The sequence below is a fragment of the Lampetra planeri genome, chromosome 48, assembly GCF_965212315.1.
Source record: "Lampetra planeri chromosome 48, kcLamPlan1.2.h2, whole genome shotgun sequence".
Classification (NCBI taxonomy): Eukaryota; Metazoa; Chordata; class Hyperoartia; order Petromyzontiformes; family Petromyzontidae; genus Lampetra; species Lampetra planeri.
The window spans coordinates 6,725,261-6,748,119 of record NC_136154.1 but is presented as its reverse complement, the minus strand read 5'-3'; the positions used below and the strand labels follow the sequence as shown (position 1 = coordinate 6,748,119).

General features: G+C 53.8%; 1 protein-coding gene across 1 annotated transcript; it reads right to left on the bottom strand.

Moving 5' to 3' along the window:
* Nucleotides 1-571: 571 nt before the first annotated feature.
* On the bottom strand, nt 572-20,348 carry LOC144733739 (uncharacterized). The gene is made up of 4 exons (XM_078615761.1): nt 20,098-20,348; nt 16,810-18,504; nt 12,652-12,774; nt 572-4,976 (listed from the first exon to the last, which is right to left on the bottom strand). The coding sequence occupies exons 2-4, from the start codon at nt 18,494-18,496 to the stop codon at nt 3,562-3,564; spliced, it is 3,225 nt and encodes a 1,074-aa protein (XP_078471887.1). The 5' UTR covers nt 18,497-18,504; nt 20,098-20,348; the 3' UTR covers nt 572-3,561.
* Nucleotides 20,349-22,859: the final 2,511 nt, after the last annotated feature.

The window sequence follows — 22,859 nt, the reverse complement described above, 5'->3', positions numbered from 1 at the left end:
CCGAGTTGAGCTGTCAAGCGGGTCTTGCCCGCCTGCAGATGAGATGGGGAGCCGCTTGAGTCGAGCCCCGAGAGCCGGCTCCGGTGAGCCGATTGAACTCGGCTGAGTCCCAGACGAGCTGAAGAGTCGAGCCGACCCGCTGGTCGCAGCTCGCTCCTGAGTCGACCCTCCCGGTCGAGCTGAAGATGAGTCGAGCCGACCCGCTGGTCGCAGCTCGCTCCTGAGTCGACCCTCCCGGTCGAGCTGGTTTCCAATGCTCAGGGTCCTTTCTTTTATGCCGAAAAATCCCTTTAGATCCTGCCCACAAGGCGGGGTTTCTTTCGATTTACTGTGTCAGGATCTGTCCGTAGGTAGGTGTGTCCATGTGTGTGTCCGTACGTCCGTATGTCCTTGTGTGCATAAGTCGTCTCTCTGTCTGGGTGCGATATTATCTCTTGTCTGGCCTTCTTCATGAACCAAAACACAGACGTTACAAATCGTCTCATAGGCGTCTTTGTCCGTGTTGCACCACCTGGAGGGAGGGGCAACACTCCCTCCGGCCCTCACCAACGCACAAATAAATGGTAAAAAAGTTTTAAGTTAACATTTGTTCCTTACCATTTCACAGCTATGATTCTGTATGTAACCTAAGGTCTGTCGTTTCCCATCGTGGTGCTTGACTCAAGTGGAGGTGTTCCCCCGAGCGTATACACACTCCTATCCCGCGCTGCGGGGATACAAAGACGGCCGGGATCTCCCTTTCTCTCCGACCCTGGGTTTAACATCGCTCTTTTATTATGTATTTATATTCGATCTGGTGGTGATTCATCCCGCATATGCTTCGGGTCGAGTTGTATAGAAATTATTAAATATGGAAATAACATTTCATATCAATAACTTTAGCCTACCCTGTTGTTAAATTCCGACTTTAACGTTACTTTAATAGCAATACAGAATAATTGAGCTTTTTGTCTTAACTAGGCGAACACGAACTTCTGGTGACCCCCGCAGCCTCGTTGTTCAGCTGAGTCTGCATCCTTGAGAGATACACAACACCCTTATTCTCGTCTCACTGTGGTCATCCAACCTTCTGCTCTGGGAGTGTTATTCTTAATCAGCTCCCTCCCCTGTGCACCCAGCCTTGAGCTGACCCACTTCCTTTATCTTTTGCTCCCTCAGCTGCAGGAGAACAAGGCGTATTTCTACCTCCTCCCTGTGTGCACGTGTTCCAATTAGCTCGGAATCCCTAAACACACAATCAGTGATAATTCCTGGCTTTCTGTGGTTGTGATTTAGACAAAGGCGCCTCTGCTTCCTTCCATTGCCTTCGAGTTGACACTGCCCTATTATTCGCCCATGTGCTGAGGTCATAGAATTCGTTTTGACTTCAGTAATATTAACATTCAGTATTGGATTAGCAAATGGGCAATGGTTCATTGATGTAGCTCGCAGCCTGGTCTCCAATTTGAGCGAGCGCGAGGATCGATAATTTAGCCTACTCTGTTGTTGAATTTCGAATTTTGACGTTACTTTAAAACCATGCAGGATGGTTGGGCTTTTTGCCTTAACTATGTCTGGCTGACTCTCCCACTGTCTCTGCCGCCTGCACGGGTGACATGTGCCCGTTTATCAGGCCTTATCTTTCCTTGAAGCAAGGTTGCAAATTCTGCCATCCTAGCCCTCCTCCAGTTCATTACTTAACAACACCTGGTGTTTTGCAGTTTGCTGCGCTTTGGTGTGTTTTCATTCATTATATATCAATTTTGGAAGAAAGGGGTAGTATACAACAATTGTGTAGTGTATAGTGCAGTGTATAGTGTAGTGTATAGTGTAGTGTATAGTGGTGTATAGATTCGTGTATAGTTTAGTGTATAGCGTAGTATACTAGTACAGCACTACACTATTTGTGTTGAAGAATACATCCACTACATTTACAGTGTAGTGTATAGTGTAGTGTATAGTGTAGTGTATAGTGTAGTATACTAGTACAGCACTACATCAGTTGTGTGTTAAAGAATACATCCACTACAACATTTACAATTATAGTGTAGTGTATAGTGTAGTGTATAGTGTAGTGTATAGTGTAGTGTGTAGTCTAGTGTAAAGAGTAGTGTATAGTGTAGTGTATAGTGCAGTGTATAGTGTAGTGTATAGTGCAGTGTATAGTGTAGTGTATAGTGCAGTGTATAGTGCAGTGTATAGTGTAGTCATGTATAGTGTAGTGTATAGTAGTGTATAGTGTAGTGTATAGTGTAGTGCATAGTGTATAGTGTAGTGTATAGTGTAGTATATAGTGTAGTGTATAGTGTAGTGTATAGTAATGTATAGTGTAGTGTATAGTGTAGTGTATAGGTTGTGTGTTGGGGAGTGTAAACCAGCTACAACATTTACGATTCGAGCAGCCGTGACGTTTCGCCGGTAATTCCAGCTCAGCATCATCAGTCGGACAGCCACAGACTCCCTCCCGTTTTCTTCTTAAATCGACGGGGGGGATAAATGTGACGTTCATATTCTCGGTTCTTTTGCTAAAGCCGCGTAAACAGAAAACAAAAAACTCAAAGATAAATTTCGATTTAAAGCTTTCGTGACTGCAGGGATTCATCTTCTTGGTTCTTTCGGTACAGTCACGTAGAAGGGAAATAATAAAATAATACAAATAAAACATTATAAAATAATTCTCACGACGTTTCGGTCCCACAACGCAAGCAGCCGTCCTCAGGTGAAGAACAGGTCTGTCGGAAAGACAGCGTCTGAATGAACACCACCAATCTTGGCAGCGTAACTGTTGATATGCAAATTCCTTTGTCAAGGCGCCCTTCCCCCTCCAACCCAGCTTAAATATACGCTCCAAGCCTGGTGGTGTTTCATTCAGACGCTGTCTTTCCGACAGACCTGTTCTTCACCTGAGGACGGCTGCTTGCGTTGTGGCCGAAACGTCGTGAAAATTATTTTATTATGTTTTATTATTTTTTTATTTCCCTTCTACGTGACTTTACCGAAAGAACCAAGAAGACTCAAAGATAACACAAGCGGTCTTCAATCAGGCGGAGAGAAAAGCGGATGCAAGCCTCCAAATGTAGCTGCTTATCAGGGCCATCATTGGGATTCAAGATCGGCTGGCAGGGAGAGGCATCTTGATCTCCACGTTCTAACTCCACCCCATTCCTTCGGCCGTGTCTCAACTGAGGATTTCCTCCGGTTTCCGCTTCACACTCAACAGGGAGACGGAGGAGTTCTGAACCTCCGTTGTTCCAACTGTCCCCCTCGGCAGTTGTCCCACTACCGGGTGAGTCATTGGGACTCCCGATTCACGATCGGCTTGCAGGGAGAGGCATCTTGATCCCCACGTTCTAACTCCACCCCATTCCTTCGGCCTTGTCTCAACTGAGGATTTCCTCCAGTTCCCGCGTCACACTCAACAGGGAGACGGAGGAGTCCTGAACCTCCGTTGTTCCAACTGTCCCCCTCGGCAGTTGTCCCACTACCGGGTGAGTCATTGGGACTCCCGATTCACGATCGGCTGGCAGGGAGAGGCATTTTGATCCCCACGTTCTAACTCCACCCCATTCCTTCGGCCTTGTTTCAACTGAGGATTTCCTCCGGTTCCTGCTTCACACTCAACAGGGAGACGGAGGAGTCCGGATCTCCGCGTTCCAACTTTACCCGCGGCTCCGTCTCGCTCCCGTGGCCGTCTTCCGGCTCCCGCTTCACGATCGGCAGAGAGGGGGGGCGGCACGGAACGACCTCGCCACCGGGCTCCACCTTCACCCCCGGCCACGCCTCGAAGCCTCCGACGTCCCCTTCCCGTTCCTCCTTCACCTTCGCCGAGGAGGCGTCTCCGCCTCCGCTCTCCGCCTTCATTACCTCCGGGCGTGTCTCGACGAAGCCGGCGGGCTTTTCCCGGCGTTCTTCTTCCGACGCGGCGGACGCAGGAGGAGGAGGGCTCGCCGCCGCCTCTCCGGGGAAAGTCGCGCGCTCACCCCCAGAGTCAGGCGGCTCCGGTAGGGCGGCCGTCGCCCCCTTGCTCGCGATGCACCCCCGGCGTTTCCCCTTTCCCGTCACGCTCCCTCCGTCTGCGCCCTCGGGAGCGCCGCCCGACGGCATCGTCGACGCCTCTCCGCCCTCGCCGCGGGGCCCCTTCCCCGCCGCGGCCGTCGCCGCCCCGTGCACCTTCTGATGCACGACGAGGGACCTCCGCTGAGCGAACGAACGGCCGCACGCGCCGCACGCGTACGGCCTCTCTCCCGTGTGCGTCCTGCGGTGGACCGCGAGGGCCCGCCGCTGCGTGAACGTCCTCCTGCACACCGCGCACCTGTAGGGCCTCTCGCCCGTGTGGACCCTGCCGTGCGCACGAAGGGCCCTGGGGTCCGAGAAGGCCCTTCCGCACGTGCCGCTGGCGTACGGCCTCTCTCCCGTGTGCGTCCTGCGGTGCGTGCTCAGGGCGCCGGACCGCTGGAAGGCCATGTCGCACGTGTCGCACTTGTACGGCAGGTAGTCCGAACGCGTGAAGTTCTTGCCGCAGACCGTGCACCCGTAGGGCCTCTCACCCGTGTGGATTACCTGGTGGCTGCGGAAGTGGTCGACGCGGGTGAAGTCCATGCCGCAGACGCCGCAGCGGTACGGCTTCTCGCCCGCGTGGAACCTCTGGTGAGAGCGGAGAGCTTCCGGCTCGGCGAAGGCCTTCTTGCACACGGGACAACGGTGAGGCCTCTCCTCCACGTGGACCCGCTGGTGGGAGCGGAAGTCCTCCGGCTCGGCGAACCCCTCCCCGCACACGCGGCACTTGTAGCGCCTCTCGCCGCCATGAGTTCGCTGGTGGCTCATCAAGTTGAAGGGTTTGTCCGTCCGGTACGGGCAGTGGGGACACTGGTACATCACCGGTTCGGTGCGGCCCCGGTGACGCTTCATGTGGTCCTCCAGCGCCGGCGGGCTGACCACTACCCAGTCGCAGACCGGGCAGTGGAGCCTCGTCGCTGATTCGTCGTTCATTCTGGGTGCTGGGGGAGGGCGGAGGAAGGGAATTAACAGGAATGATGTTGATGCCTTCGTGGTGAGTGCCGGGACACAGAGAGGGCAGACGCTCACAGTGTAATAGTAGTGTAGTGTATAGTGTAGTGTATAGTGTAGTGTATAGTATAGTGTAGTGTATAGTAGTGTAGTGTATAGTAGTGTAGTGTGTAGTGTATAATGTAGTGTATAGTGTAGTGTATAGTGTAGTAGTGTAGTGTATAGTGTAGTATATAGTGTAGTAGTGTAGTGTATAGTAGTGTCGTGTGTAGTGTATAGTGTAGTGTATAGTAGTGTATAGTGTCGTGTATAGTAGTGTATAGTGTAGTGTATAGTAGTGTAGTGTATAGTAGTGTAGTGTATAGTAGTGTAGTGTATAGTGTAGTGTATAGTGTAGTGTGTAGTGTAGTATGTATGTTCAACTTTATTGCACTGTACATAGCCAACCGCGCAACAAACGGAACACAACAACAACAAGCAGCAGTTCTAGATAGTTTGTCAATCTCGATGATGATGACGATGATTTACAAGTGCATCGCAACTCCCAGTGGTACACTAATATCGGAAGGAAAAAACGTTCCAGACGGCCGCACAATCCGCAGCATCCGAAAGTGCCACACGATGCAGTGGCTGTTTTCACTTACAAAGACAAAGATCCCCCAGGTAGCCTTGAGCAGGCTGTTGGGGCAAGTGCTGTTAGTAGCGAGTAGCAGCAGAACCTACACACAGACAAAGGTCCCCCGTGTAGCCTTGAGCAGGCTGTTGGGGCAAGTGCTGTTGGTAGCGAGTAGCAGCAGCACCTATACACAGACAAAGGTCCCCCGTGTAGCCTCTAGCAGGGCTGTAGGGGCAAGTGCTGTTGGTAGCGAGTAGCAGCAGCACCTATACACAGACAAAGGTCACCCGTGTAGTCTCTAGCAGGCTGCAGGGGCAAGTGCTGTTAGTAGCGAGTAGCAGCAGCACCTATACACAGACAAAGGTCACCCGTGTAGCCTCTAGCAGGCTGCAGGGGCAAGTGCTGTTAGTAGCGAGTAGCAGCAGAACCTATACACAGACAAAGATCCCCCGGGTAGCCTTGAGCAGGCTGTAGGGGCAAGTGCTGTTGGTAGCGAGTAGCAGCAGCACCTGTACACAGACAAAGGTCCCCCGTGTAGCCTCTAGCAGGCTGCAGGGGTAAGTGCTGTTAGTAGCGAGTAGCAGCTGCAGCTATACACAAAGATCACCCGTGTAGCCTCTAGCAGGGCTGTAGGGGCAAGTGCTGTTAGTAGCGAGTAGCAGCAGGACCTATACACAGACAAAGATCCCCCGGGTAGCCTTGAGCAGGCTGCAGGGGCAAGTGCTGTTAGCGAGCATGAGGTGGGTGGCCAGCACCACGCCCGACCGCCTTTGTATCTCCGATGTCGACTACTACACACCGAGCCGCGTACTCATTTGAGACCGAGTCAACCTAGGGGAGTCCCAGCCGTGAGCAGGGCAATCGAACCCGGGACCCTGCAGGGTCCGTAGGGCGGCAGCGCTGCGCTAACCGCTGCACCACCGCTCCCCAACTCACACAAAGACAAAGGCGCCCACCCACGCGCGCCACCCGGTATAGCCTCACCAGAATGTCGGGGCAAGTGGCACACGACACAGAAGGGGGGGGGTGGTGTGGGTGGTCAGCACCACGCTCGCCCGGCCGCCTTTGTCTCTCCGCCCCCCCCCCCCCCAGGGGCGATGTTTAACGACTACGATACACACCACGGCTCAACCACGTAACACATTTGAGGCTGAGTCGACCTAGGGGGCAGGTGGTCCAGGACGCGGTTGTCGTCTCGCCGGTGACGTCAATCCAGCCAGCTCGTGCGTGACGTCCACCCCCACACACCGGCGGCGCCCAAGTGACGTCATGTCACCGTAACGGCGACTGGGAATAGGGTGTGACGTCACGGACGCACACAGTGGAGAGCGATTGGGTGGTTGGGTGAGTGAGACTAGGCTCTAAGGAAAGCTGTCTTGGGTGTGGACCGATCAACTTCAAGGACAGTGCATACATTATCAGAGTTATGTTTTTTGTTTGCATTCCGACCGCAGGTATTGTTGTCTATGCAAACATGACTCCTTGTGTAAAAAAGGTGTCAGTTTTGTTGCCATATAAAAGGGTAAACATTTTTTTTCATATTTTGCTACTGGCAAATGAGGTTCCAATGGTGGAGCTATGATGCACTTTTACATCATCAACGATATTGACGAACTCGCTCGTAGCACGCTAACCGCTACACTACCGCTCCCCACACACACAGACACCACAGAGGCAGGCACAGACAGACAAGCACAGAGGCACACACACACAGAGACACACACAGAGACGCACACAGACACTCACAAACACACAGAGACACGCAGAGGCACAGAAACACACAGACACACACACAGAGACACACACAGAGACACTCACAGACACACAGAGGCACAGAAACACACAGACACACACACAGACACAAGGACTCTCAGAGACATACACACAGAGACACTGAGAAAAATACAGACACAGAGACACTCGGATTCTCAAAAGTAATAATAGTAATAAAATAATAAATCACGTTTCAGAGGCAACGCAAGTCTCCGTCATCAGGTGGGACCGTCAGCTAAAATTACTGCATCAAGTGAAAAAAAACCTAAGAGTATAGACCACACACACACAGACCACACACACACACAGACCACACACACACACAGACAGACCACACACACACCACACACACACAGACAGATCACACACACAGACCACACACACATACAGACCACACACACACCACACACACTGACCACACACACACAGACCACATACACACCACACACAGACCACATACACACCACACACACAGACAGACTACACACACACCACACACACACAGATCACACACACACACAGACCACACACACAGACCACGCACACAGACTACACACACCACACAGACCACGCACACAGACTACACACACCACACAGACCACACACACACACAGACCACATACACACCACACACACACCACCCAACTTGCACTTGGTTTAAGGCTGAGTCGACGTAAGGGAAGGCCGCATTCAAATATTCGACACAGAGGGGGCGGTGGTGGTGGAGGTAGTGGAGGCGGTTCGTGGCGGTGATGGTGGTCGTAGTGGAGGTGGTGGTAGTGGTGGTGGTAGTGGATGCGGTGGTGGTGATAGTGAAGGTGGTGGTAGTGGAGGTGGATGGAGGAGGTGGTAGTGGTGGTTGGAGGTGGTGGTGGTAATGGTAATGGTGGTAGTGGTGATGGTAGTGGTGGTGGTAGTGTTGGAGGTGGTGGTGATAGTGAAGGTGGTGGTAGTGGTGGTTGGAGGTGGTGGTGGTAGTGGAGGTGGTGGTGCTGGTAGTGTTTGTGGATGGAAGTGGTGGTAGTAGTGGTGGATGGAGGAGGTGATGGAAGAGGTGGTGGTAGTGTTTGTGGTAGTGGAGGTGGTGGTGGTAGTGGAGGTGGTGGTGCTAGTGGAGGTGGTGGTTGTGCTGGTAGTATTTGTGGTGGTGGATGGAGGTGGTGGTGGTAGTGGAGGTGGTAGTGGAGGTGACGGTGGTAGTGGTGGATGGAGGTGGTGGTAGTGGAGGAGGAGGTGGTGGTGGTAGTGGTGGTGGATGGAGGAGGTGACGGTGGTAGTGGTGGATGGAGGTGGTGGTGGTAGTGGAGGAGGAGGTGGTAGTGGAGGTGGTGGTAGTGGTGGTGGTAGTGGAGGTGGTGGTAGTGTCTGTAGTGGTGGTGCTGGTGGTGGTAGTGGAGGAGGTGGTGGTGGTGGTAGTGTTTGTGGTGGTGGTGGTGGTAGTGTTTGTCTGTGCAAAACAACCTCCTACCTCCTCGCGGTGCCGGACGGGCAACATTGTCGTGGGCAGTGCTGTGGGGGGAGGGCCAATGCCCATTGGCCTCTCCCCTCATGGCGTCTGTGACCACCACAGTGGCTAAACGGGGGCTCTGGACGGGTGCGAGGGGCTGGTAACCCCTCCACCTTCAATTAACCACCACTAAACTACGAAGTAAACATAAACCTGTAATTAATAAGCTTGTGCCGGAGGCCCCGGGGGGTCAGGCTTTTATGACGTCTCCTGGCCAAACCCCATTTGGCGGAGCCAGGAGATTGAATTTTAACCCTCGGGGCTCCTCCAGAAACAACGAAAAACCATTGCGGATGGCCACGTGGAATGTTCGAACGCTCACTGCGGAGGAGAGGCTGCCACTCCTCTGTCGGGAGCTGGACCGGTACCGCCTGGATCTCTGTGGCATTCAGGAGGTCCGGTGGACCGGTTCTGGCTCCTGCCACCATGAGGGGTGGACAGTCCTCTACTCGGGGCAGGAGACTGCCAAACAACAGGGTGTGGCTCTTCTTCTGAACAAAAGAATGAAGGGGGCGTGGGAGCGTGGCGGTGAGGTGTGGGAAGCTGTAAGCCCCAGGATACTTTGGGCTCGCCTTCCCATCAACCAGAGGCGAGGAGTGGTGGTCGTGGTTACTTATGCCCCCACCGAAGACGAACATCTGTGGAGGGATGCAGGCAAAGCCGATGAGTCGGACGCTTTCTATGACCTCCTGTCACAGGTGCTGGCTAAAGTGGCCACTCGGGACAGAGTCATCTTGTTGGGTGACTTCAATGCCCGAGTTGGTCATGATACTGGCACCTGGTCTGGAGCGATTGGAAGGCATGGGCCAGATCAGCTCAATAATAACGGTAGGAGGCTGCTAGATTTTTGTGCAGCCCATGGGCTTGTAATTACCAACACGCTCTTCCGGCATCGGCGCATCCACACAACATCATGGATGCATGCCGGGTCCAAGCAAGAACATCTGCTGGACTACGTAGTGACGGACCAGCGGATGCGAGCCCATGTCCTTGACACCAGGACCTACCGTGGAGCTGATCTGCCCTCTGACCATCGACTAGTCATCTGTAAGATGCGCCTGCCATTCTTCCACTCCGGTGGTGGGTGTACACCCAGGATCCCATTCCAACCAAAAGTGGCCTGGTCTAAGTTAGCTGATGAAAGTTGCAAGCGAGAATTTCATCATCGCTTGCAGCTGGGGTTGGCATCGTCCCCCACTCCACCTGATGTCGAGGGTAAATGGGCGAGGTTTAAGACTGTGACTCATGCAGCTGCAATGGCTGCTTTGGGTACGCGGTCCAGACCTCCCCGGGAACCCTGGCTGACGGAGGAGGTGTTCAGGTTAATTGAGAAAAAGCGACAGGCCCACTCTCATCGCCTACAGCATCCCACGTCAGAGAATGAGGAGGTTTACCGCAGTCTTCGCTCGGAGGTTCGGAGAGCCGTGAGGCGCTGTAAGGATGGGTGGTGGTCGCGGGTTGCTGAGGAGATGGAGTCTGCCTCAGTGGCCCGCGATCACAAATCACTATTTAACTCCATCAAAAAAGTAACCTGCAGCGCCACACCTATTACCATCATTAGAGGAAAAAACGGTGATCCAATCTCCGACCCCCAGGAACAGGTTTGCAGATTTGCTGAGCATTTCTGTGAGGTCCTGGGGGAGGGAAAATCTCTCAGCCAGGAAAACATCATGGCACAAAGTGGGGATAACCCTGCTGAGGCTGCGGTGCCTCAAATATTGGAAGAGGTCACCCCCTGTGAGTGGCTGGCTGAGGTACCGGCTGTTGAGGAAGTACTGAGGGCGATCCGGAGTCTGAGACCAGGGAAGGCACCGGGCAGAGATGATCTCCCAGGCGAAATGCTGAGGGAGGGTGGCGTTTGTGCACAGACTGCCCTATATGACATCATAACAACAGTCTGGACCACTGGACGGGTTCCGCAGGACTGGAAGGATGCCCTGGTGGTCCCCCTCTTTAAGAAGGGGGACCGTACCGACTGTAACAACTACAGGGGCATCTCACTCCTCAGTGTGCCGGGTAAGGTCCTGGCAAGGATTATTCAACATCGCCTTGCTAGGCATGCTGAGGAGAGGCTTGCGGAGCCCCAATGTGGTTTCAGGAAAGGGCGGTCCTGCACAGATGCCATATTTTCTGTCCGTCTGCTACAGCAGAGGTGTAGGGAATTCCAAAAAGACCTACATCTCTGCTTTATTGACCTGGTCAAGGCCTATGATACCATCAGTAGGACTGGGCTCTGGGTTGTTCTTCGTGCTTTCGGAGTCCCTGACCCTCTGCTCACGATCATTAAGGACCTTCATGATGGTGAGCGGGCCCGGGTAAAACTACGTGGCCGGGAGTCGGAGCCTTTCCCTGTACACCTTGGGGTGCGACAGGGATGTCCTCTGGCTCCCACATTATTAAACATCTATTTCGACTGCGTAGTTCGTGAAGCCTTCAATAGCTGTACCGGGGGAATTACCATTTGGTACAGATACAATGGGAGGCTGATCGACGCCCGGGTGCGATCAAGGGATGGCTCCCTATTGGTCAACCACGTTATGTATGCCGATGATTTGGTAATAGCTGCTCATTCAGAAGAGGAGTTGGAGACGCTGCTGCTGAGACTGGAGCGTGCCACTAAGAGGTGGGGCCTTACCATCAGCCCCACCAAAACTAAGCACCTGCCTGGGTATTTTGTACCATCGGGCACTCCGCCCCCACAACTCCCAATCGGTGATGGGGCAGTTGTGGAGAGAGTAGAGAGTTTCCCATACCTGGGCAGTGTGCTCATGACCGGCTCCAGTTTATCAGCAGAGGTCTCACTCCGAATCAGTCGAGCGGCAATATCTTTTCATCGGTTGCGTAACGCTGTGTGGAAGCTACCTGGTCTGTCGCTCCGCACGAAGCTTCAGGTCTTCTCGGCCACGGTCATTCCCTCCCTTCTCTATGCTTGCGAAACGTGGACCCCCCTAGTGGAGCATCTTCGCCGGTTGGAAACATTTAGGCTGGCCTGCCTACGATCCATCCTGGGTTTAACCAGGCTGGATTGTGTGAGGAGCTCACAAGTCCTTGAAAGATCTGGGCAAAGTCCCATCAGTGAGCTCCTCCGGCAGGCAAGGCTGCGTTGGCTGGGTCATGTAGCCCGCATGCCCAGCCACCGCATGCCTAAACAGCTTTTGTTCGGCCGGATCGAGGGGGCTAAACGGGCGCGGCACGGGCTAGAGAAGAGATGGAGTGATGTGGTACAGGAGGACGTGGAGCTGAGTGGACTTGCCGATGACTGGTACCAGCGGTGTCAAGATCGGCCTCAGTGGAGGAGGCTCGTGAAGGACGCTACTGGGCAGTTGGAGGCAGTCGCCCTCCAACAACAACGGAGGGCGGAGGAGCGACGCTCACAACAACGAGCGGAGCGCCGGGTGGCTAAAGCACAGCAAGTTGGCACAGTAGGGGGCACAGGTGGTGCATCAGCCAGTCATCTCGGTCATCTCGGTCAGTCGACCCGTGGCACCTGGGTCTGCCCCGTGACCTCCTGCCAGCGGGCGTTCGACACTTCACGTGGCCTCAAGGTGCACATGGCCTGGCACAAGCGTCGTGGTGACGTCACCGCCACTTAGTGGCGAATGGCGGTTGTTGTTGGTAGTGTTTGTGGTGGTTGTGGAGGAGGTGGTGATAGTGAAGGTGGTGGTCGTGGATGGAGGAGGTGTTTGTGGTGGTTGTGGAGGAGGCGGCTCGTGGCGGTGACGGTGGCCGTGAGCCGCAGGCCCCGCTGGGCACGCGGGGGGAGTCGAACCGGGTCTCTTGAGGCGGCTTCGTTCGCGGTCACTGCCGCAACCGCTGCGCCACCGCTCTCCCGCCTCGCTCCACAGCGAAACGGCGCACGCCGGTGACGTCACGGCTCGCGCCGACGAGCGTTCTGACGTCACGACTCGCTACGACGAGCGTTCTGACGTCACGACTCCGCTACGAGCGTTCTGACGTCACGACTAGCTACGACTCGCGCACGCCGACGAGCGTTCTGACGTCACTGTTCGCGTACGCCGACGGCAATGTGACGTCACGCGTGCCGACCGACGGCAGGAGGCGTTTTGACGTCACGTCTCGCGTACGCGAGCGAGTGACGTAGGGACGAGTCGCACCGATGCCCTTTAACTGACAAAATGGTTACGTGACGTCACGTTCACAACAACAGGCTACGTCATCATCACTGAGCCATTTTCAATCCACTGTTGGATGATAGGGTGGGGAGGGGCTGGGTGGGGAGGGTGGGGCTGGGTGGGGGGTGGGAGGGATGGGGCTGGGTGGGGAGGGTGGGGAGGGGCTGGGTGGGGGAGGGTCTGGGTGGGGAGGGGCTGGGTGGGCAGGGGCTGGGTGGGGAGGGTGGGGAGGGGCTGTGTGGGGAGGGTGGGGAGGGGCTGGGTGGGGAGGGTGGGGCTGGGTGGGGCTGGGTGGGGGGTGGGAGGAGTGGGGCTGGGTGGGGAGGGGCCGGTCACCCCGTGGTGCCCTTATAAAACTCAATGTTTAACCTACTCAAGCCGGATTGTGCCCGCCCTCACAGTCGGCCATATTTGCGGAATACACCACGCCGCCGTTGACCCTGGCCATTGACCGAGCAACCCAACGTTCCTACCAGCTCCCTCCGCAGGAATGTGTTGTTAAACTGCAATGGCGGGGAACCTTTTTTCTGCCAAGTGCCATTTGGATATTTCTATAACATCATTCGCGGGCCATACAAAATGCTCAACTCAAAAATTCGCCCGTGAGATTTGGTCAAACATTTCATTAACTCACCCCTAATGCGATGGGCTGGAACTGCTTCTCTTTGGCGAGGCGTGGTGATGATGTTAGCTGCTGGTATTGATGATGTCGCTGCTACTCGCAACTGCTTTTCCAGGTTTATTGAATTTCGAGTCCTGCGTGTGGTTGCCTTGGCAGGGCCAGACCCGAATGATTCCGCGGGTCTTATACAGCCCACGGGCCGGACGTTCCCCACCCCGTTTGCACGGTTGGCGCGGTTGGCAACGTTGGCACGGGTGGCACGGGTGGAAAACGTTGGCACGGTTTGCACGGGTGGCAACGTTGGCACGGTTGGCACGGGTGGAAAACGTTGGCACGGGTGGAAAACGTTGGCACGGTTTACACGGGTGGCAACGTTGGCACGGGTGGCACGGGTGGAAAACGTTGGCACGGGTGGAAAACGTTGGCACGGGTGGCACGGGTGGAAAACGTTGGCACGGTTTGGACGGGTGGAAAACGTTGGCACGGTTTGCACGGGTGGAAAACGTTGGCACGGGTGGGACGGGTGGCACGGGTGACGTACTCAACACCGCTGCTATCCGTGCCAATAACCCACCGCTCGCTGGCAAAGTGACAGACTCACTCCGTGGGCCTCCGTGTTTTACGATTGTTTAATAAATAACGCGTGCACCAATATCGATGTTCGAACATCGGGGGCAAAACAACAGCGCGCACGTGTTGTGTGCGTGTGTTGGAGAGTTAAACCCACGTCGACAAAACGTGGCCAATTCTTTACCGGTTACAGCGCTACGCCGGTTGTGTGTTGGGAGAGTAAACCCACGACAACATTTACAAATATAGTGTAGTATATAGTGTCGTGTATAGTGTAGTGTATAGTGTAGTGTATAGTGTAGTTTACTAGTTCCAGCACTGCACCGGTTGTGTGTTGAAGAATACATCCACTACAACATTTACAATTATAGTGTAGTGTATAGTGTAGTGTATAGTGTAGTATACTAGTTACAAAACTCCACCGGTTGTGTGTTGTAGAATACATCCACTACAACATTTACAATTATAGTGTCGTGTATAGTGTAGTGTATAGTGTAGTATACTAGTTACAGAACTCCACCGGTTGTGTGTTGTATAATACATCCACTACAACATTTACAATGATAGTGTAGTGTATAGTGTAGTGTATAGTGTAGTGTATAGTGCAGTGTATAGTGTAGTGTATAGTGCAGTGTATAGTACAGTGTATAGTGTAGTGTATAGTGTAGTGTATTGTGTAGTGTATAGTGCAGTGTATAGTGTAGTGTATAGTGTAGTGTATAGTGGTGTATAGATTCGTGTATAGTTTAGTGTATAGCGTACTATACTAGTACAGCACTACACTATTTGTGTTGAAGAATACATCCACTACATTTACAGTGTAGTGTATAGTGTAGTGTATAGTGTAGTGTATAGTGTAGTGTATAGTGTAGTATACTAGTACAGCACTACATCAGTTGTGTGTTAAAGAATACATCCACTACAACATTTACAATTATAGTGTAGTGTATAGTGTAGTGTATAGTGTAGTGTATAGTGTAGTGTGTAGTCTAGTGTAAAGAGTAGTGTATAGTGTAGTGTATAGTGCAGTGTATAGTGTAATGTATAGTGTAGTGTATAGTGCAGTGTAGTGTATAGTGCAGTGTATAGTGTAGTGTATAGTGTAGTGTATAGTGCAGTGTATAGTGCAGTGTATAGTGTAGTCATGTATAGTGTAGTGTATAGTGTAGTGTATAGTGTAGTGTATAGTGCAGTGTATAGTGTAGTGTATAGTGCAGTGTATAGTGCAGTGTATAGTGTAGTCATGTATAGTGTAGTGTATAGTAGTGTATAGTGTAGTGTATAGTGTAGTGTATAGTGTAGTATATAGTGTAGTGTATAGTGTAGTGTATAGTAATGTATAGTGTAGTGTATAGTGTAGTGTATAGGTTGTGTGTTGGGGAGTGTAAACCAGCTACAACATTTACGATTCGAGCAGCCGTGACGTTTCGCCGGTAATTCCAGCTCAGCATCATCAGTCGGACAGCCACAGACTCCCTCCCGTTTTCTTCTTAAATCGACGGGGGGGATAAATGTGACGTTCATATTCTCGGTTCTTTTGCTAAAGCCGCGTAAACAGAAAACAAAAAACTCAAAGATAAATTTCGATTTAAAGCTTTCGTGACTGCAGGGATTCATCTTCTTGGTTCTTTCGGTAAAGTCACGTAGAAGGGAAATAATAAAATAATACAAATAAAACATTATAAAATAATTCTCACGACGTTTCGGTCCCACAACGCAAGCAGCCGTCCTCAGGTGAAGAACAGGTCTGTCGGAAAGACAGCGTCTGAATGAACACCACCAATCTTGGCAGCGTAACTGTTGATATGCAAATTCCTTTGTCAAGGCGCCCTTCCCCCTCCAACCCAGCTTAAATATACGCTCCAAGCCTGGTGGTGTTTCATTCAGACGCTGTCTTTCCGACAGACCTGTTCTTCACCTGAGGACGGCTGCTTGCGTTGTGGCCGAAACGTCGTGAGAATTATTTTATTATGTTTTATTATTTTTTTATTTCCCTTCTACGTGACTTTACCGAAAGAACCAAGAAGACTCAAAGATAACACAAGCGGTCTTCAATCAGGCGGAGAGAAAAGCGGGTGCAAGCCTCCAAATGTAGCTGCTTATCAGGGCCATCATTGGGATTCAAGATCGGCTGGCAGGGAGAGGCATCTTGATCTCCACGTTCTAACTCCACCCCATTCCTTCGGCCGTGTCTCAACTGAGGATTTCCTCCGGTTTCCGCTTCACACTCAACAGGGAGACGGAGGAGTTCTGAACCTCCGTTGTTCCAACTGTCCCCCTCGGCAGTTGTCCCACTACCGGGTGAGTCATTGGGACTCCCGATTCACGATCGGCTTGCAGGGAGAGGCATCTTGATCCCCACGTTCTAACTCCACCCCATTCCTTCGGCCTTGTCTCAACTGAGGATTTCCTCCAGTTCCCGCGTCACACTCAACAGGGAGACGGAGGAGTCCTGAACCTCCGTTGTTCCAACTGTCCCCCTCGGCAGTTGTCCCACTACCGGGTGAGTCATTGGGACTCCCGATTCACGATCGGCTGGCAGGGAGAGGCATTTTGATCCCCACGTTCTAACTCCACCCCATTCCTTCGGCCTTGTTTCAACTGAGGATTTCCTCCGGTTCCTGCTTCACACTCAACAGGGAGACGGAGGAGTCCGGATCTCCGCGTTCCAACTTTACCCGCGGCTCCGTCTCGCTCCCGTGGCCGTCTTCCGGCTCCCGCTTCACGATCGGCAGAGAGGGGGGGCGGCACGGAACGACCTCGCCACCGGGCTCCACCTTCACCCCCGGCCACGCCTCGAAGCCTCCGACGTCCCCTTCCCGTTCCTCCTTCACCTTCGCCGAGGAGGCGTCTCCGCCTCCGCTCTCCGCCTTCATTACCTCCGGGCGTGTCTCGACGAAGCCGGCGGGCTTTTCCCGGCTTTCTTCTTCCGACGCGGCGGACGCAGGAGGAGGAGGGCTCGCCGCCGCCTCTCCGGGGAAAGTCGCGCGCTCACCCCCAGAGTCAGGCGGCTCCGGTAGGGCGGCCGTCGCCCCCTTGCTCGCGATGCATCCCCGGCGTTTCCCCTTTCCCGTCACGCTCCCTCCGTCTGCGCCCTCGGGAGCGCCGCCCGACGGCATCGTCGACGCCTCTCCGCCCTCGCCGCGGGGCCCCTTCCCCGCCGCGGCCGTCGCCGCCCCGTGCACCTTCTGATGCACGACGAGGGACCTCCGCTGAGCGAACGAACGGCCGCACGCGCCGCACGCGTACGGCCTCTCTCCCGTGTGCGTCCTGCGGTGGACCGCGAGGGCCCGCCGCTGCGTGAACGTCCTCCTGCACACCGCGCACCTGTAGGGCCTCTCGCCCGTGTGGACCCTGCCGTGCGCACGAAGGGCCCTGGGGTCCGAGAAGGCCCTTCCGCACGTGCCGCAAGCGTACGGCCTCTCTCCCGTGTGCGTCCTGCGGTGCGTGCTCAGGGCGCCGGACCGCTGGAAGGCCATGTCGCACGTGTCGCACTTGTACGGCTTCTCGCCCGTGTGCACCATCCGGTGGGTGTTCAGCGCCCCAGCGCACACGAACGCCTTGCCGCAGACGGGGCACGCGTACGGCCTCTCGCCAGTGTGGATCCTCTTGTGGATGTAGAAGCCACCGGGGTTCGTGAACGCCTTGCCGCACACGTCGCACGCGTACGGCTTCTCGCCAGTGTGGATCCTCGCGTGAGTCGACAGGGTGCCCGGGTGGGCGAAGGCCTTGCCGCAGGTGACGCACCTGAAGGGCTTCTCGCCCGTGTGGGTCCTGTGGTGGCTGCGCAGGTAGTCCGAACGCGTGAAGTTCTTGCCGCAGACCGTGCACCCGTAGGGCCTCTCACCCGTGTGGATTACCTGGTGGCTGCGGAAGTGGTCGACGCGGGTGAAGTCCATGCCGCAGACGCCGCAGCGGTACGGCTTCTCGCCCGCGTGGAACCTCTGGTGAGAGCGGAGAGCTTCCGGCTCAGCGAAGGCCTTCTTGCACACGGGACAACGGTGAGGCCTCTCCTCCACGTGGACCCGCTGGTGGGAGCGGAAGTCCTCCGGCTCGGCGAACCCCTCCCCGCACACGCGGCACTTGTAGCGCCTCTCGCCGCCGTGAGTTCGCTGGTGGCTCATCAAGGTGAAGGGTTTGTCCGTCCGGTACGGGCAGTGGGGACACTGGTACATCACCGGTTCGGTGCGGCCCCGGTGACGCTTCATGTGGTCCTCCAGCGCCGGCGGGTTGACCACTACCCAGTCGCAGACCGGGCAGTGGAGCCTCGTCGCTGATTCGTCGTTCATTCTGGGTGCTGGGGGAGGGCGGAGGAAGGGAATTAACAGGAATGATGTTGATGCCTTCGTGGTGAGTGCCGGGACACAGAGAGGGCAGACGCTCACAGTGTAATAGTAGTGTAGTGTATAGTGTAGTGTATAGTGTAGTGTATAGTAGTGTAGTGTATAGTAGTGTAGTGTGTAGTGTATAATGTAGTGTATAGTGTAGTGTATAGTGTAGTAGTGTAGTGTATAGTGTAGTATATAGTGTAGTAGTGTAGTGTATAGTAGTGTCGTGTGTAGTGTATAGTGTAGTGTATAGTAGTGTATAGTGTAGTGTATAGTAGTGTATAGTGTAGTGTATAGTAGTGTAGTGTATAGTAGTGTAGTGTATAGTAGTGTAGTGTATAGTGTAGTGTATAGTGTAGTGTGTAGTGTAGTATGCATGTTCAACTTTATTGCACTGTACATAGCCAACCGCGCAACAAACGGAACACAACAACAACAAGCAGCAGTTCTAGATAGTTTGTCAATCTCGATGATGATGACGATGATTTACAAGTGCATCGCAACTCCCAGTGGTACACTAATATCGGAAGGAAAAAACGTTCCAGACGGCCGCACAATCCGCAGCATCCGAAAGTGCCACACGATGCAGTGGCTGTTTTCACTTACAAAGACAAAGATCCCCCAGGTAGCCTTGAGCAGGCTGTTGGGGCAAGTGCTGTTAGTAGCGAGTAGCAGCAGAACCTACACACAGACAAAGGTCCCCCGTGTAGCCTTGAGCAGGCTGTTGGGGCAAGTGCTGTTGGTAGCGAGTAGCAGCAGCACCTATACACAGACAAAGGTCCCCCGTGTAGCCTCTAGCAGGGCTGTAGGGGCAAGTGCTGTTGGTAGCGAGTAGCAGCAGCACCTATACACAGACAAAGGTCACCCGTGTAGTCTCTAGCAGGCTGCAGGAGCAAGTGCTGTTAGTAGCGAGTAGCAGCAGCACCTATACACAGACAAAGGTCACCCGTGTAGCCTCTAGCAGGCTGCAGGGGCAAGTGCTGTTAGTAGCGAGTAGCAGCAGCACCTATACACAGACAAAGATCCCCCGGGTAGCCTTGAGCAGGCTGTAGGGGCAAATGCTGTTGGTAGCGAGTAGCAGCAGCACCTGTACACAGACAAAGGTCCCCCGTGTAGCCTCTAGCAGGCTGCAGGGGTAAGTGCTGTTAGTAGCGAGTAGCAGCTGCAGCTATACACAAAGGTCACCCGTGTAGCCTCTAGCAGGGCTGTAGGGGCAAGTGCTGTTAGTAGCGAGTAGCAGCAGCACCTATACACAGACAAAGATCCCCCGGGTAGCCTTGAGCAGGCTGCAGGGGCAAGTGCTGTTAGCGAGCATGAGGTGGGTGGCCAGCACCACGCCCGACCGCCTTTGTATCTCCGATGTCGACTACTACACACCGAGCCGCGTACTCATTTGAGGCCGAGTCAACCTAGGGGAGTCCCAGCCGTGAGCAGGGCAATCGAACCCGGGACCCTGCAGGGTCCGTAGGGCGGCAGCGCTGCGCTAACCGCTGCACCACCGCTCCCCAACTCACACAAAGACAAAGGCGCCCACCCACGCGCGCCACCCGGTATAGCCTCACCAGAATGTCGGGGCAAGTGGCACACGACACAGAAGGGGGGGGGTGGTGTGGGTGGTCAGCACCACGCTCGCCCGGCCGCCTTTGTCTCTCCGCCCCCCCCCCCCCAGTGGCGATGTTTAACGACTACGATACACACCACGGCTCAACCACGTAACACATTTGAGGCTGAGTCGACCTAGGGGGCAGGTGGTCCAGGACGCGGTTGTCGTCTCGCCGGTGACGTCAATCCAGCCAGCTCGTGCGTGACGTCCACCCCCACACACCGACGGCGCCCAAGTGACGTCATGTCACCGTAACGGCGACTGGGAATAGGGTGTGACGTCACGGACGCACACAGTGGAGAGCGATTGGGTGGTTGGGTGAGTGAGTGGGTGGGTGAGTGAGTGGGTGAGTGGATGGGTGAGTGGGTGGTTGGGTGAGTGGGTGGTTGGGTGAGTGGATGGTTGGGTGAGTGGGTGGTTGGGTGAGTGAGTGGGTTGTTGGGTGAGTGGTTGGGTGAGTGAGTGGTTGGGTGACTGGTTGGGTGAGTGGTTGGTTGGGGGAGTGGTAGGGTGAGTGAGTGGGTGGGTGAGTGGTTGGGTTAGTGGTTGGGTGATTGAGTGGTTGAGTGAGTGGTTGAGTGGATGTGTAAGTGGTTGGGTGATTGAGTGATTGAGTGAGTGGTTGGTTGGGTGAGTGGGTGGTTGTGAGTGTTACTGTATCATTCCGCTTACTGCATCGTACCGTTATAAGTGCACATTCCACGTGGTAGCGGAGCTCATTCCACGTTGTAGCGGAGCAAAATTCCACGTTATAACGGAGCACATTCCACGTTATAACGGAGCACATTCCACGTTATAACGGAGCACATTCCGCTTTCGGGTTAGATTGCGTAAGTAGAAATGTGTCGTAACCCCCCACCGCCCGACACAGCCAATTAGTAAGTCTGTCGCGAAAGCAACACACCAATCAGTTACCTAACCGGTGTGTTGGAGAGTAAATCCACAACATTTGCGACCCAAAAACCTTTCCTCTTTGGTTCTTTCGGTAAAGTCACGTAGAGGGCCGTCCATAAATTACGTCACGCGATTTTGGACCATTTTTGACCCCCCCCCCCGCCTTCGTCACACGACGTCACAAAAAGTCAGACCCCCCCCCCCCCCCTCAAATTTGACGTCACAAAGCTCTGCCCCCCCAAAAAAATATAAAACACTAGCGGAAGTACCCGGCTTTGCCCGGGTGAAAAATATATTTCTTAAAAACCTTACATATATATACACAGATACTAAGGTATTGTCAAAGCCCGTGGGCTGTTTGTACATTTCTCCACCAACAAATATATAAGAGGCTTTCACAAGTCCAAAAAGTTGTAGAAAGTGTGGGGTAAATAGTTGATGTCAAAAGGTTTCCGAAAATTGTGGTCTCCCCCCCCCCCTCAAAAAATATCTTTACCCCTCGTAGGTATATATACTAATAACACCTTACATATGTAGTGGTGATACGTGCTGGCAGGGAGGATCGTGAGACAGCGTGTGGTGGGTGGCTACATCACGGTCCGCAGGCGGGTGCCCACATCGCGGTCCGCATAGGCCCCACCCCCTGGAGCAGAGGGCTATGTAAGGCGATGCGCGGAGGCACTCGGGGAGTTGGTAACCGGCGAAGACAGAAGACGGAGGAAGAGATAGGCCCTGGGACCCCTAGCCCCGCTGCCCTTGTAAGGGCCAGGGCTCTGTGAGGCTCAGAGGCGAGGCCTTGGGATTCACGGCCCGACGCCGTTGTAAGGGCCGGGCTGTGTAACTCAGTGGTCGAGACCCGTGGCCTGGCAAGGGGAGAGCGTAGCCGGGGAGCCTGAGTGCAAGGCAGAGTTAGGCACGCGTACCCTACGGGAGAGACTGAGTGCGTGGCCGAGCCGGGCGCGCGTAGGGGTCTGATAGCTCCCCGTGGGGAGAGCGTAGCCGGAGAGCCTGAGTGCAAGGCAGAGTTAGGCACGCGTACCCTACGGGAGAGACTGAGTGCGTGGCCGAGCCAGGCACGCGTAGCATAGGCGTTATCTCGGTTGTGCCTGTCACTGTGCAACCATTGTGAATAAATAAGTGCTGCCCCCTCAACTCGTCTCCCGCCATTATTGAAGATATTTCACATACAACAGAGGAAGTGGTATCTATTGACTCTGTAGTAGTATCTACTGACTGTACCGTAGTATCTACTGAGCCAGTAGTAGCTACTGACTGTGTAGTAGTATTTAGTGACTGTAATAACTACTGACCATAGTAGTATTTACTGGGCCTACAGTAGTATCTACCGACTATATACTCGTAACGACTAACTGTATAGTATCTGCTGACTCTATAGTTGTATCCACTGACTATAGTAGTAACTACAAAATCTATATCAGTATCTACTCACTCTATAATAGTATCTACTGACTCTAGTAGTTACTCACCGTGGTAGTATGTACTGACTGTATAGTAGTATATACTGACTGTAGCAGTATTGACTGACTGTAGTGGTGTATACTGACTGTTTTAGTATTTACTATAGCGGTATCTACCAACTCGATAGCAGTATCTACTATCACTACAGCAGTGTATACCGACTGAGGTCGTACCTGCTATCACTACAGCAGTGCATACTGCTGTGTTGGTACCTGTTATGATGACAGCAGTGCATATTGTGGTGGAACCTGCTATGATTACAGCAGTGCATACTGCTGTGGTGGTATCTGTTATGATGAGAGGAGTACATATTGTGGTGGTGGTACCTGGTATGATAACAGCAGTACA

Coding starts and splice junctions, on each gene's coding strand:
- LOC144733739 (XM_078615761.1), bottom strand. CDS start 18,496: ATGAACGACGAATCAGCGACGAGGCTCCACTGCCCGGTCTGCGACTGG. Junction 12,775..16,809: donor GGAACCGGAGGAAATCCTCA/GTTGAAACAAGG, acceptor TCGTGACGTCAG/AACGCTCGTCGGCGCGAGCC. Junction 4,977..12,651: donor AAGCCGCCTCAAGAGACCCG/GTTCGACTCCCC, acceptor GCCCTCCCCCAG/CACCCAGAATGAACGACGAA.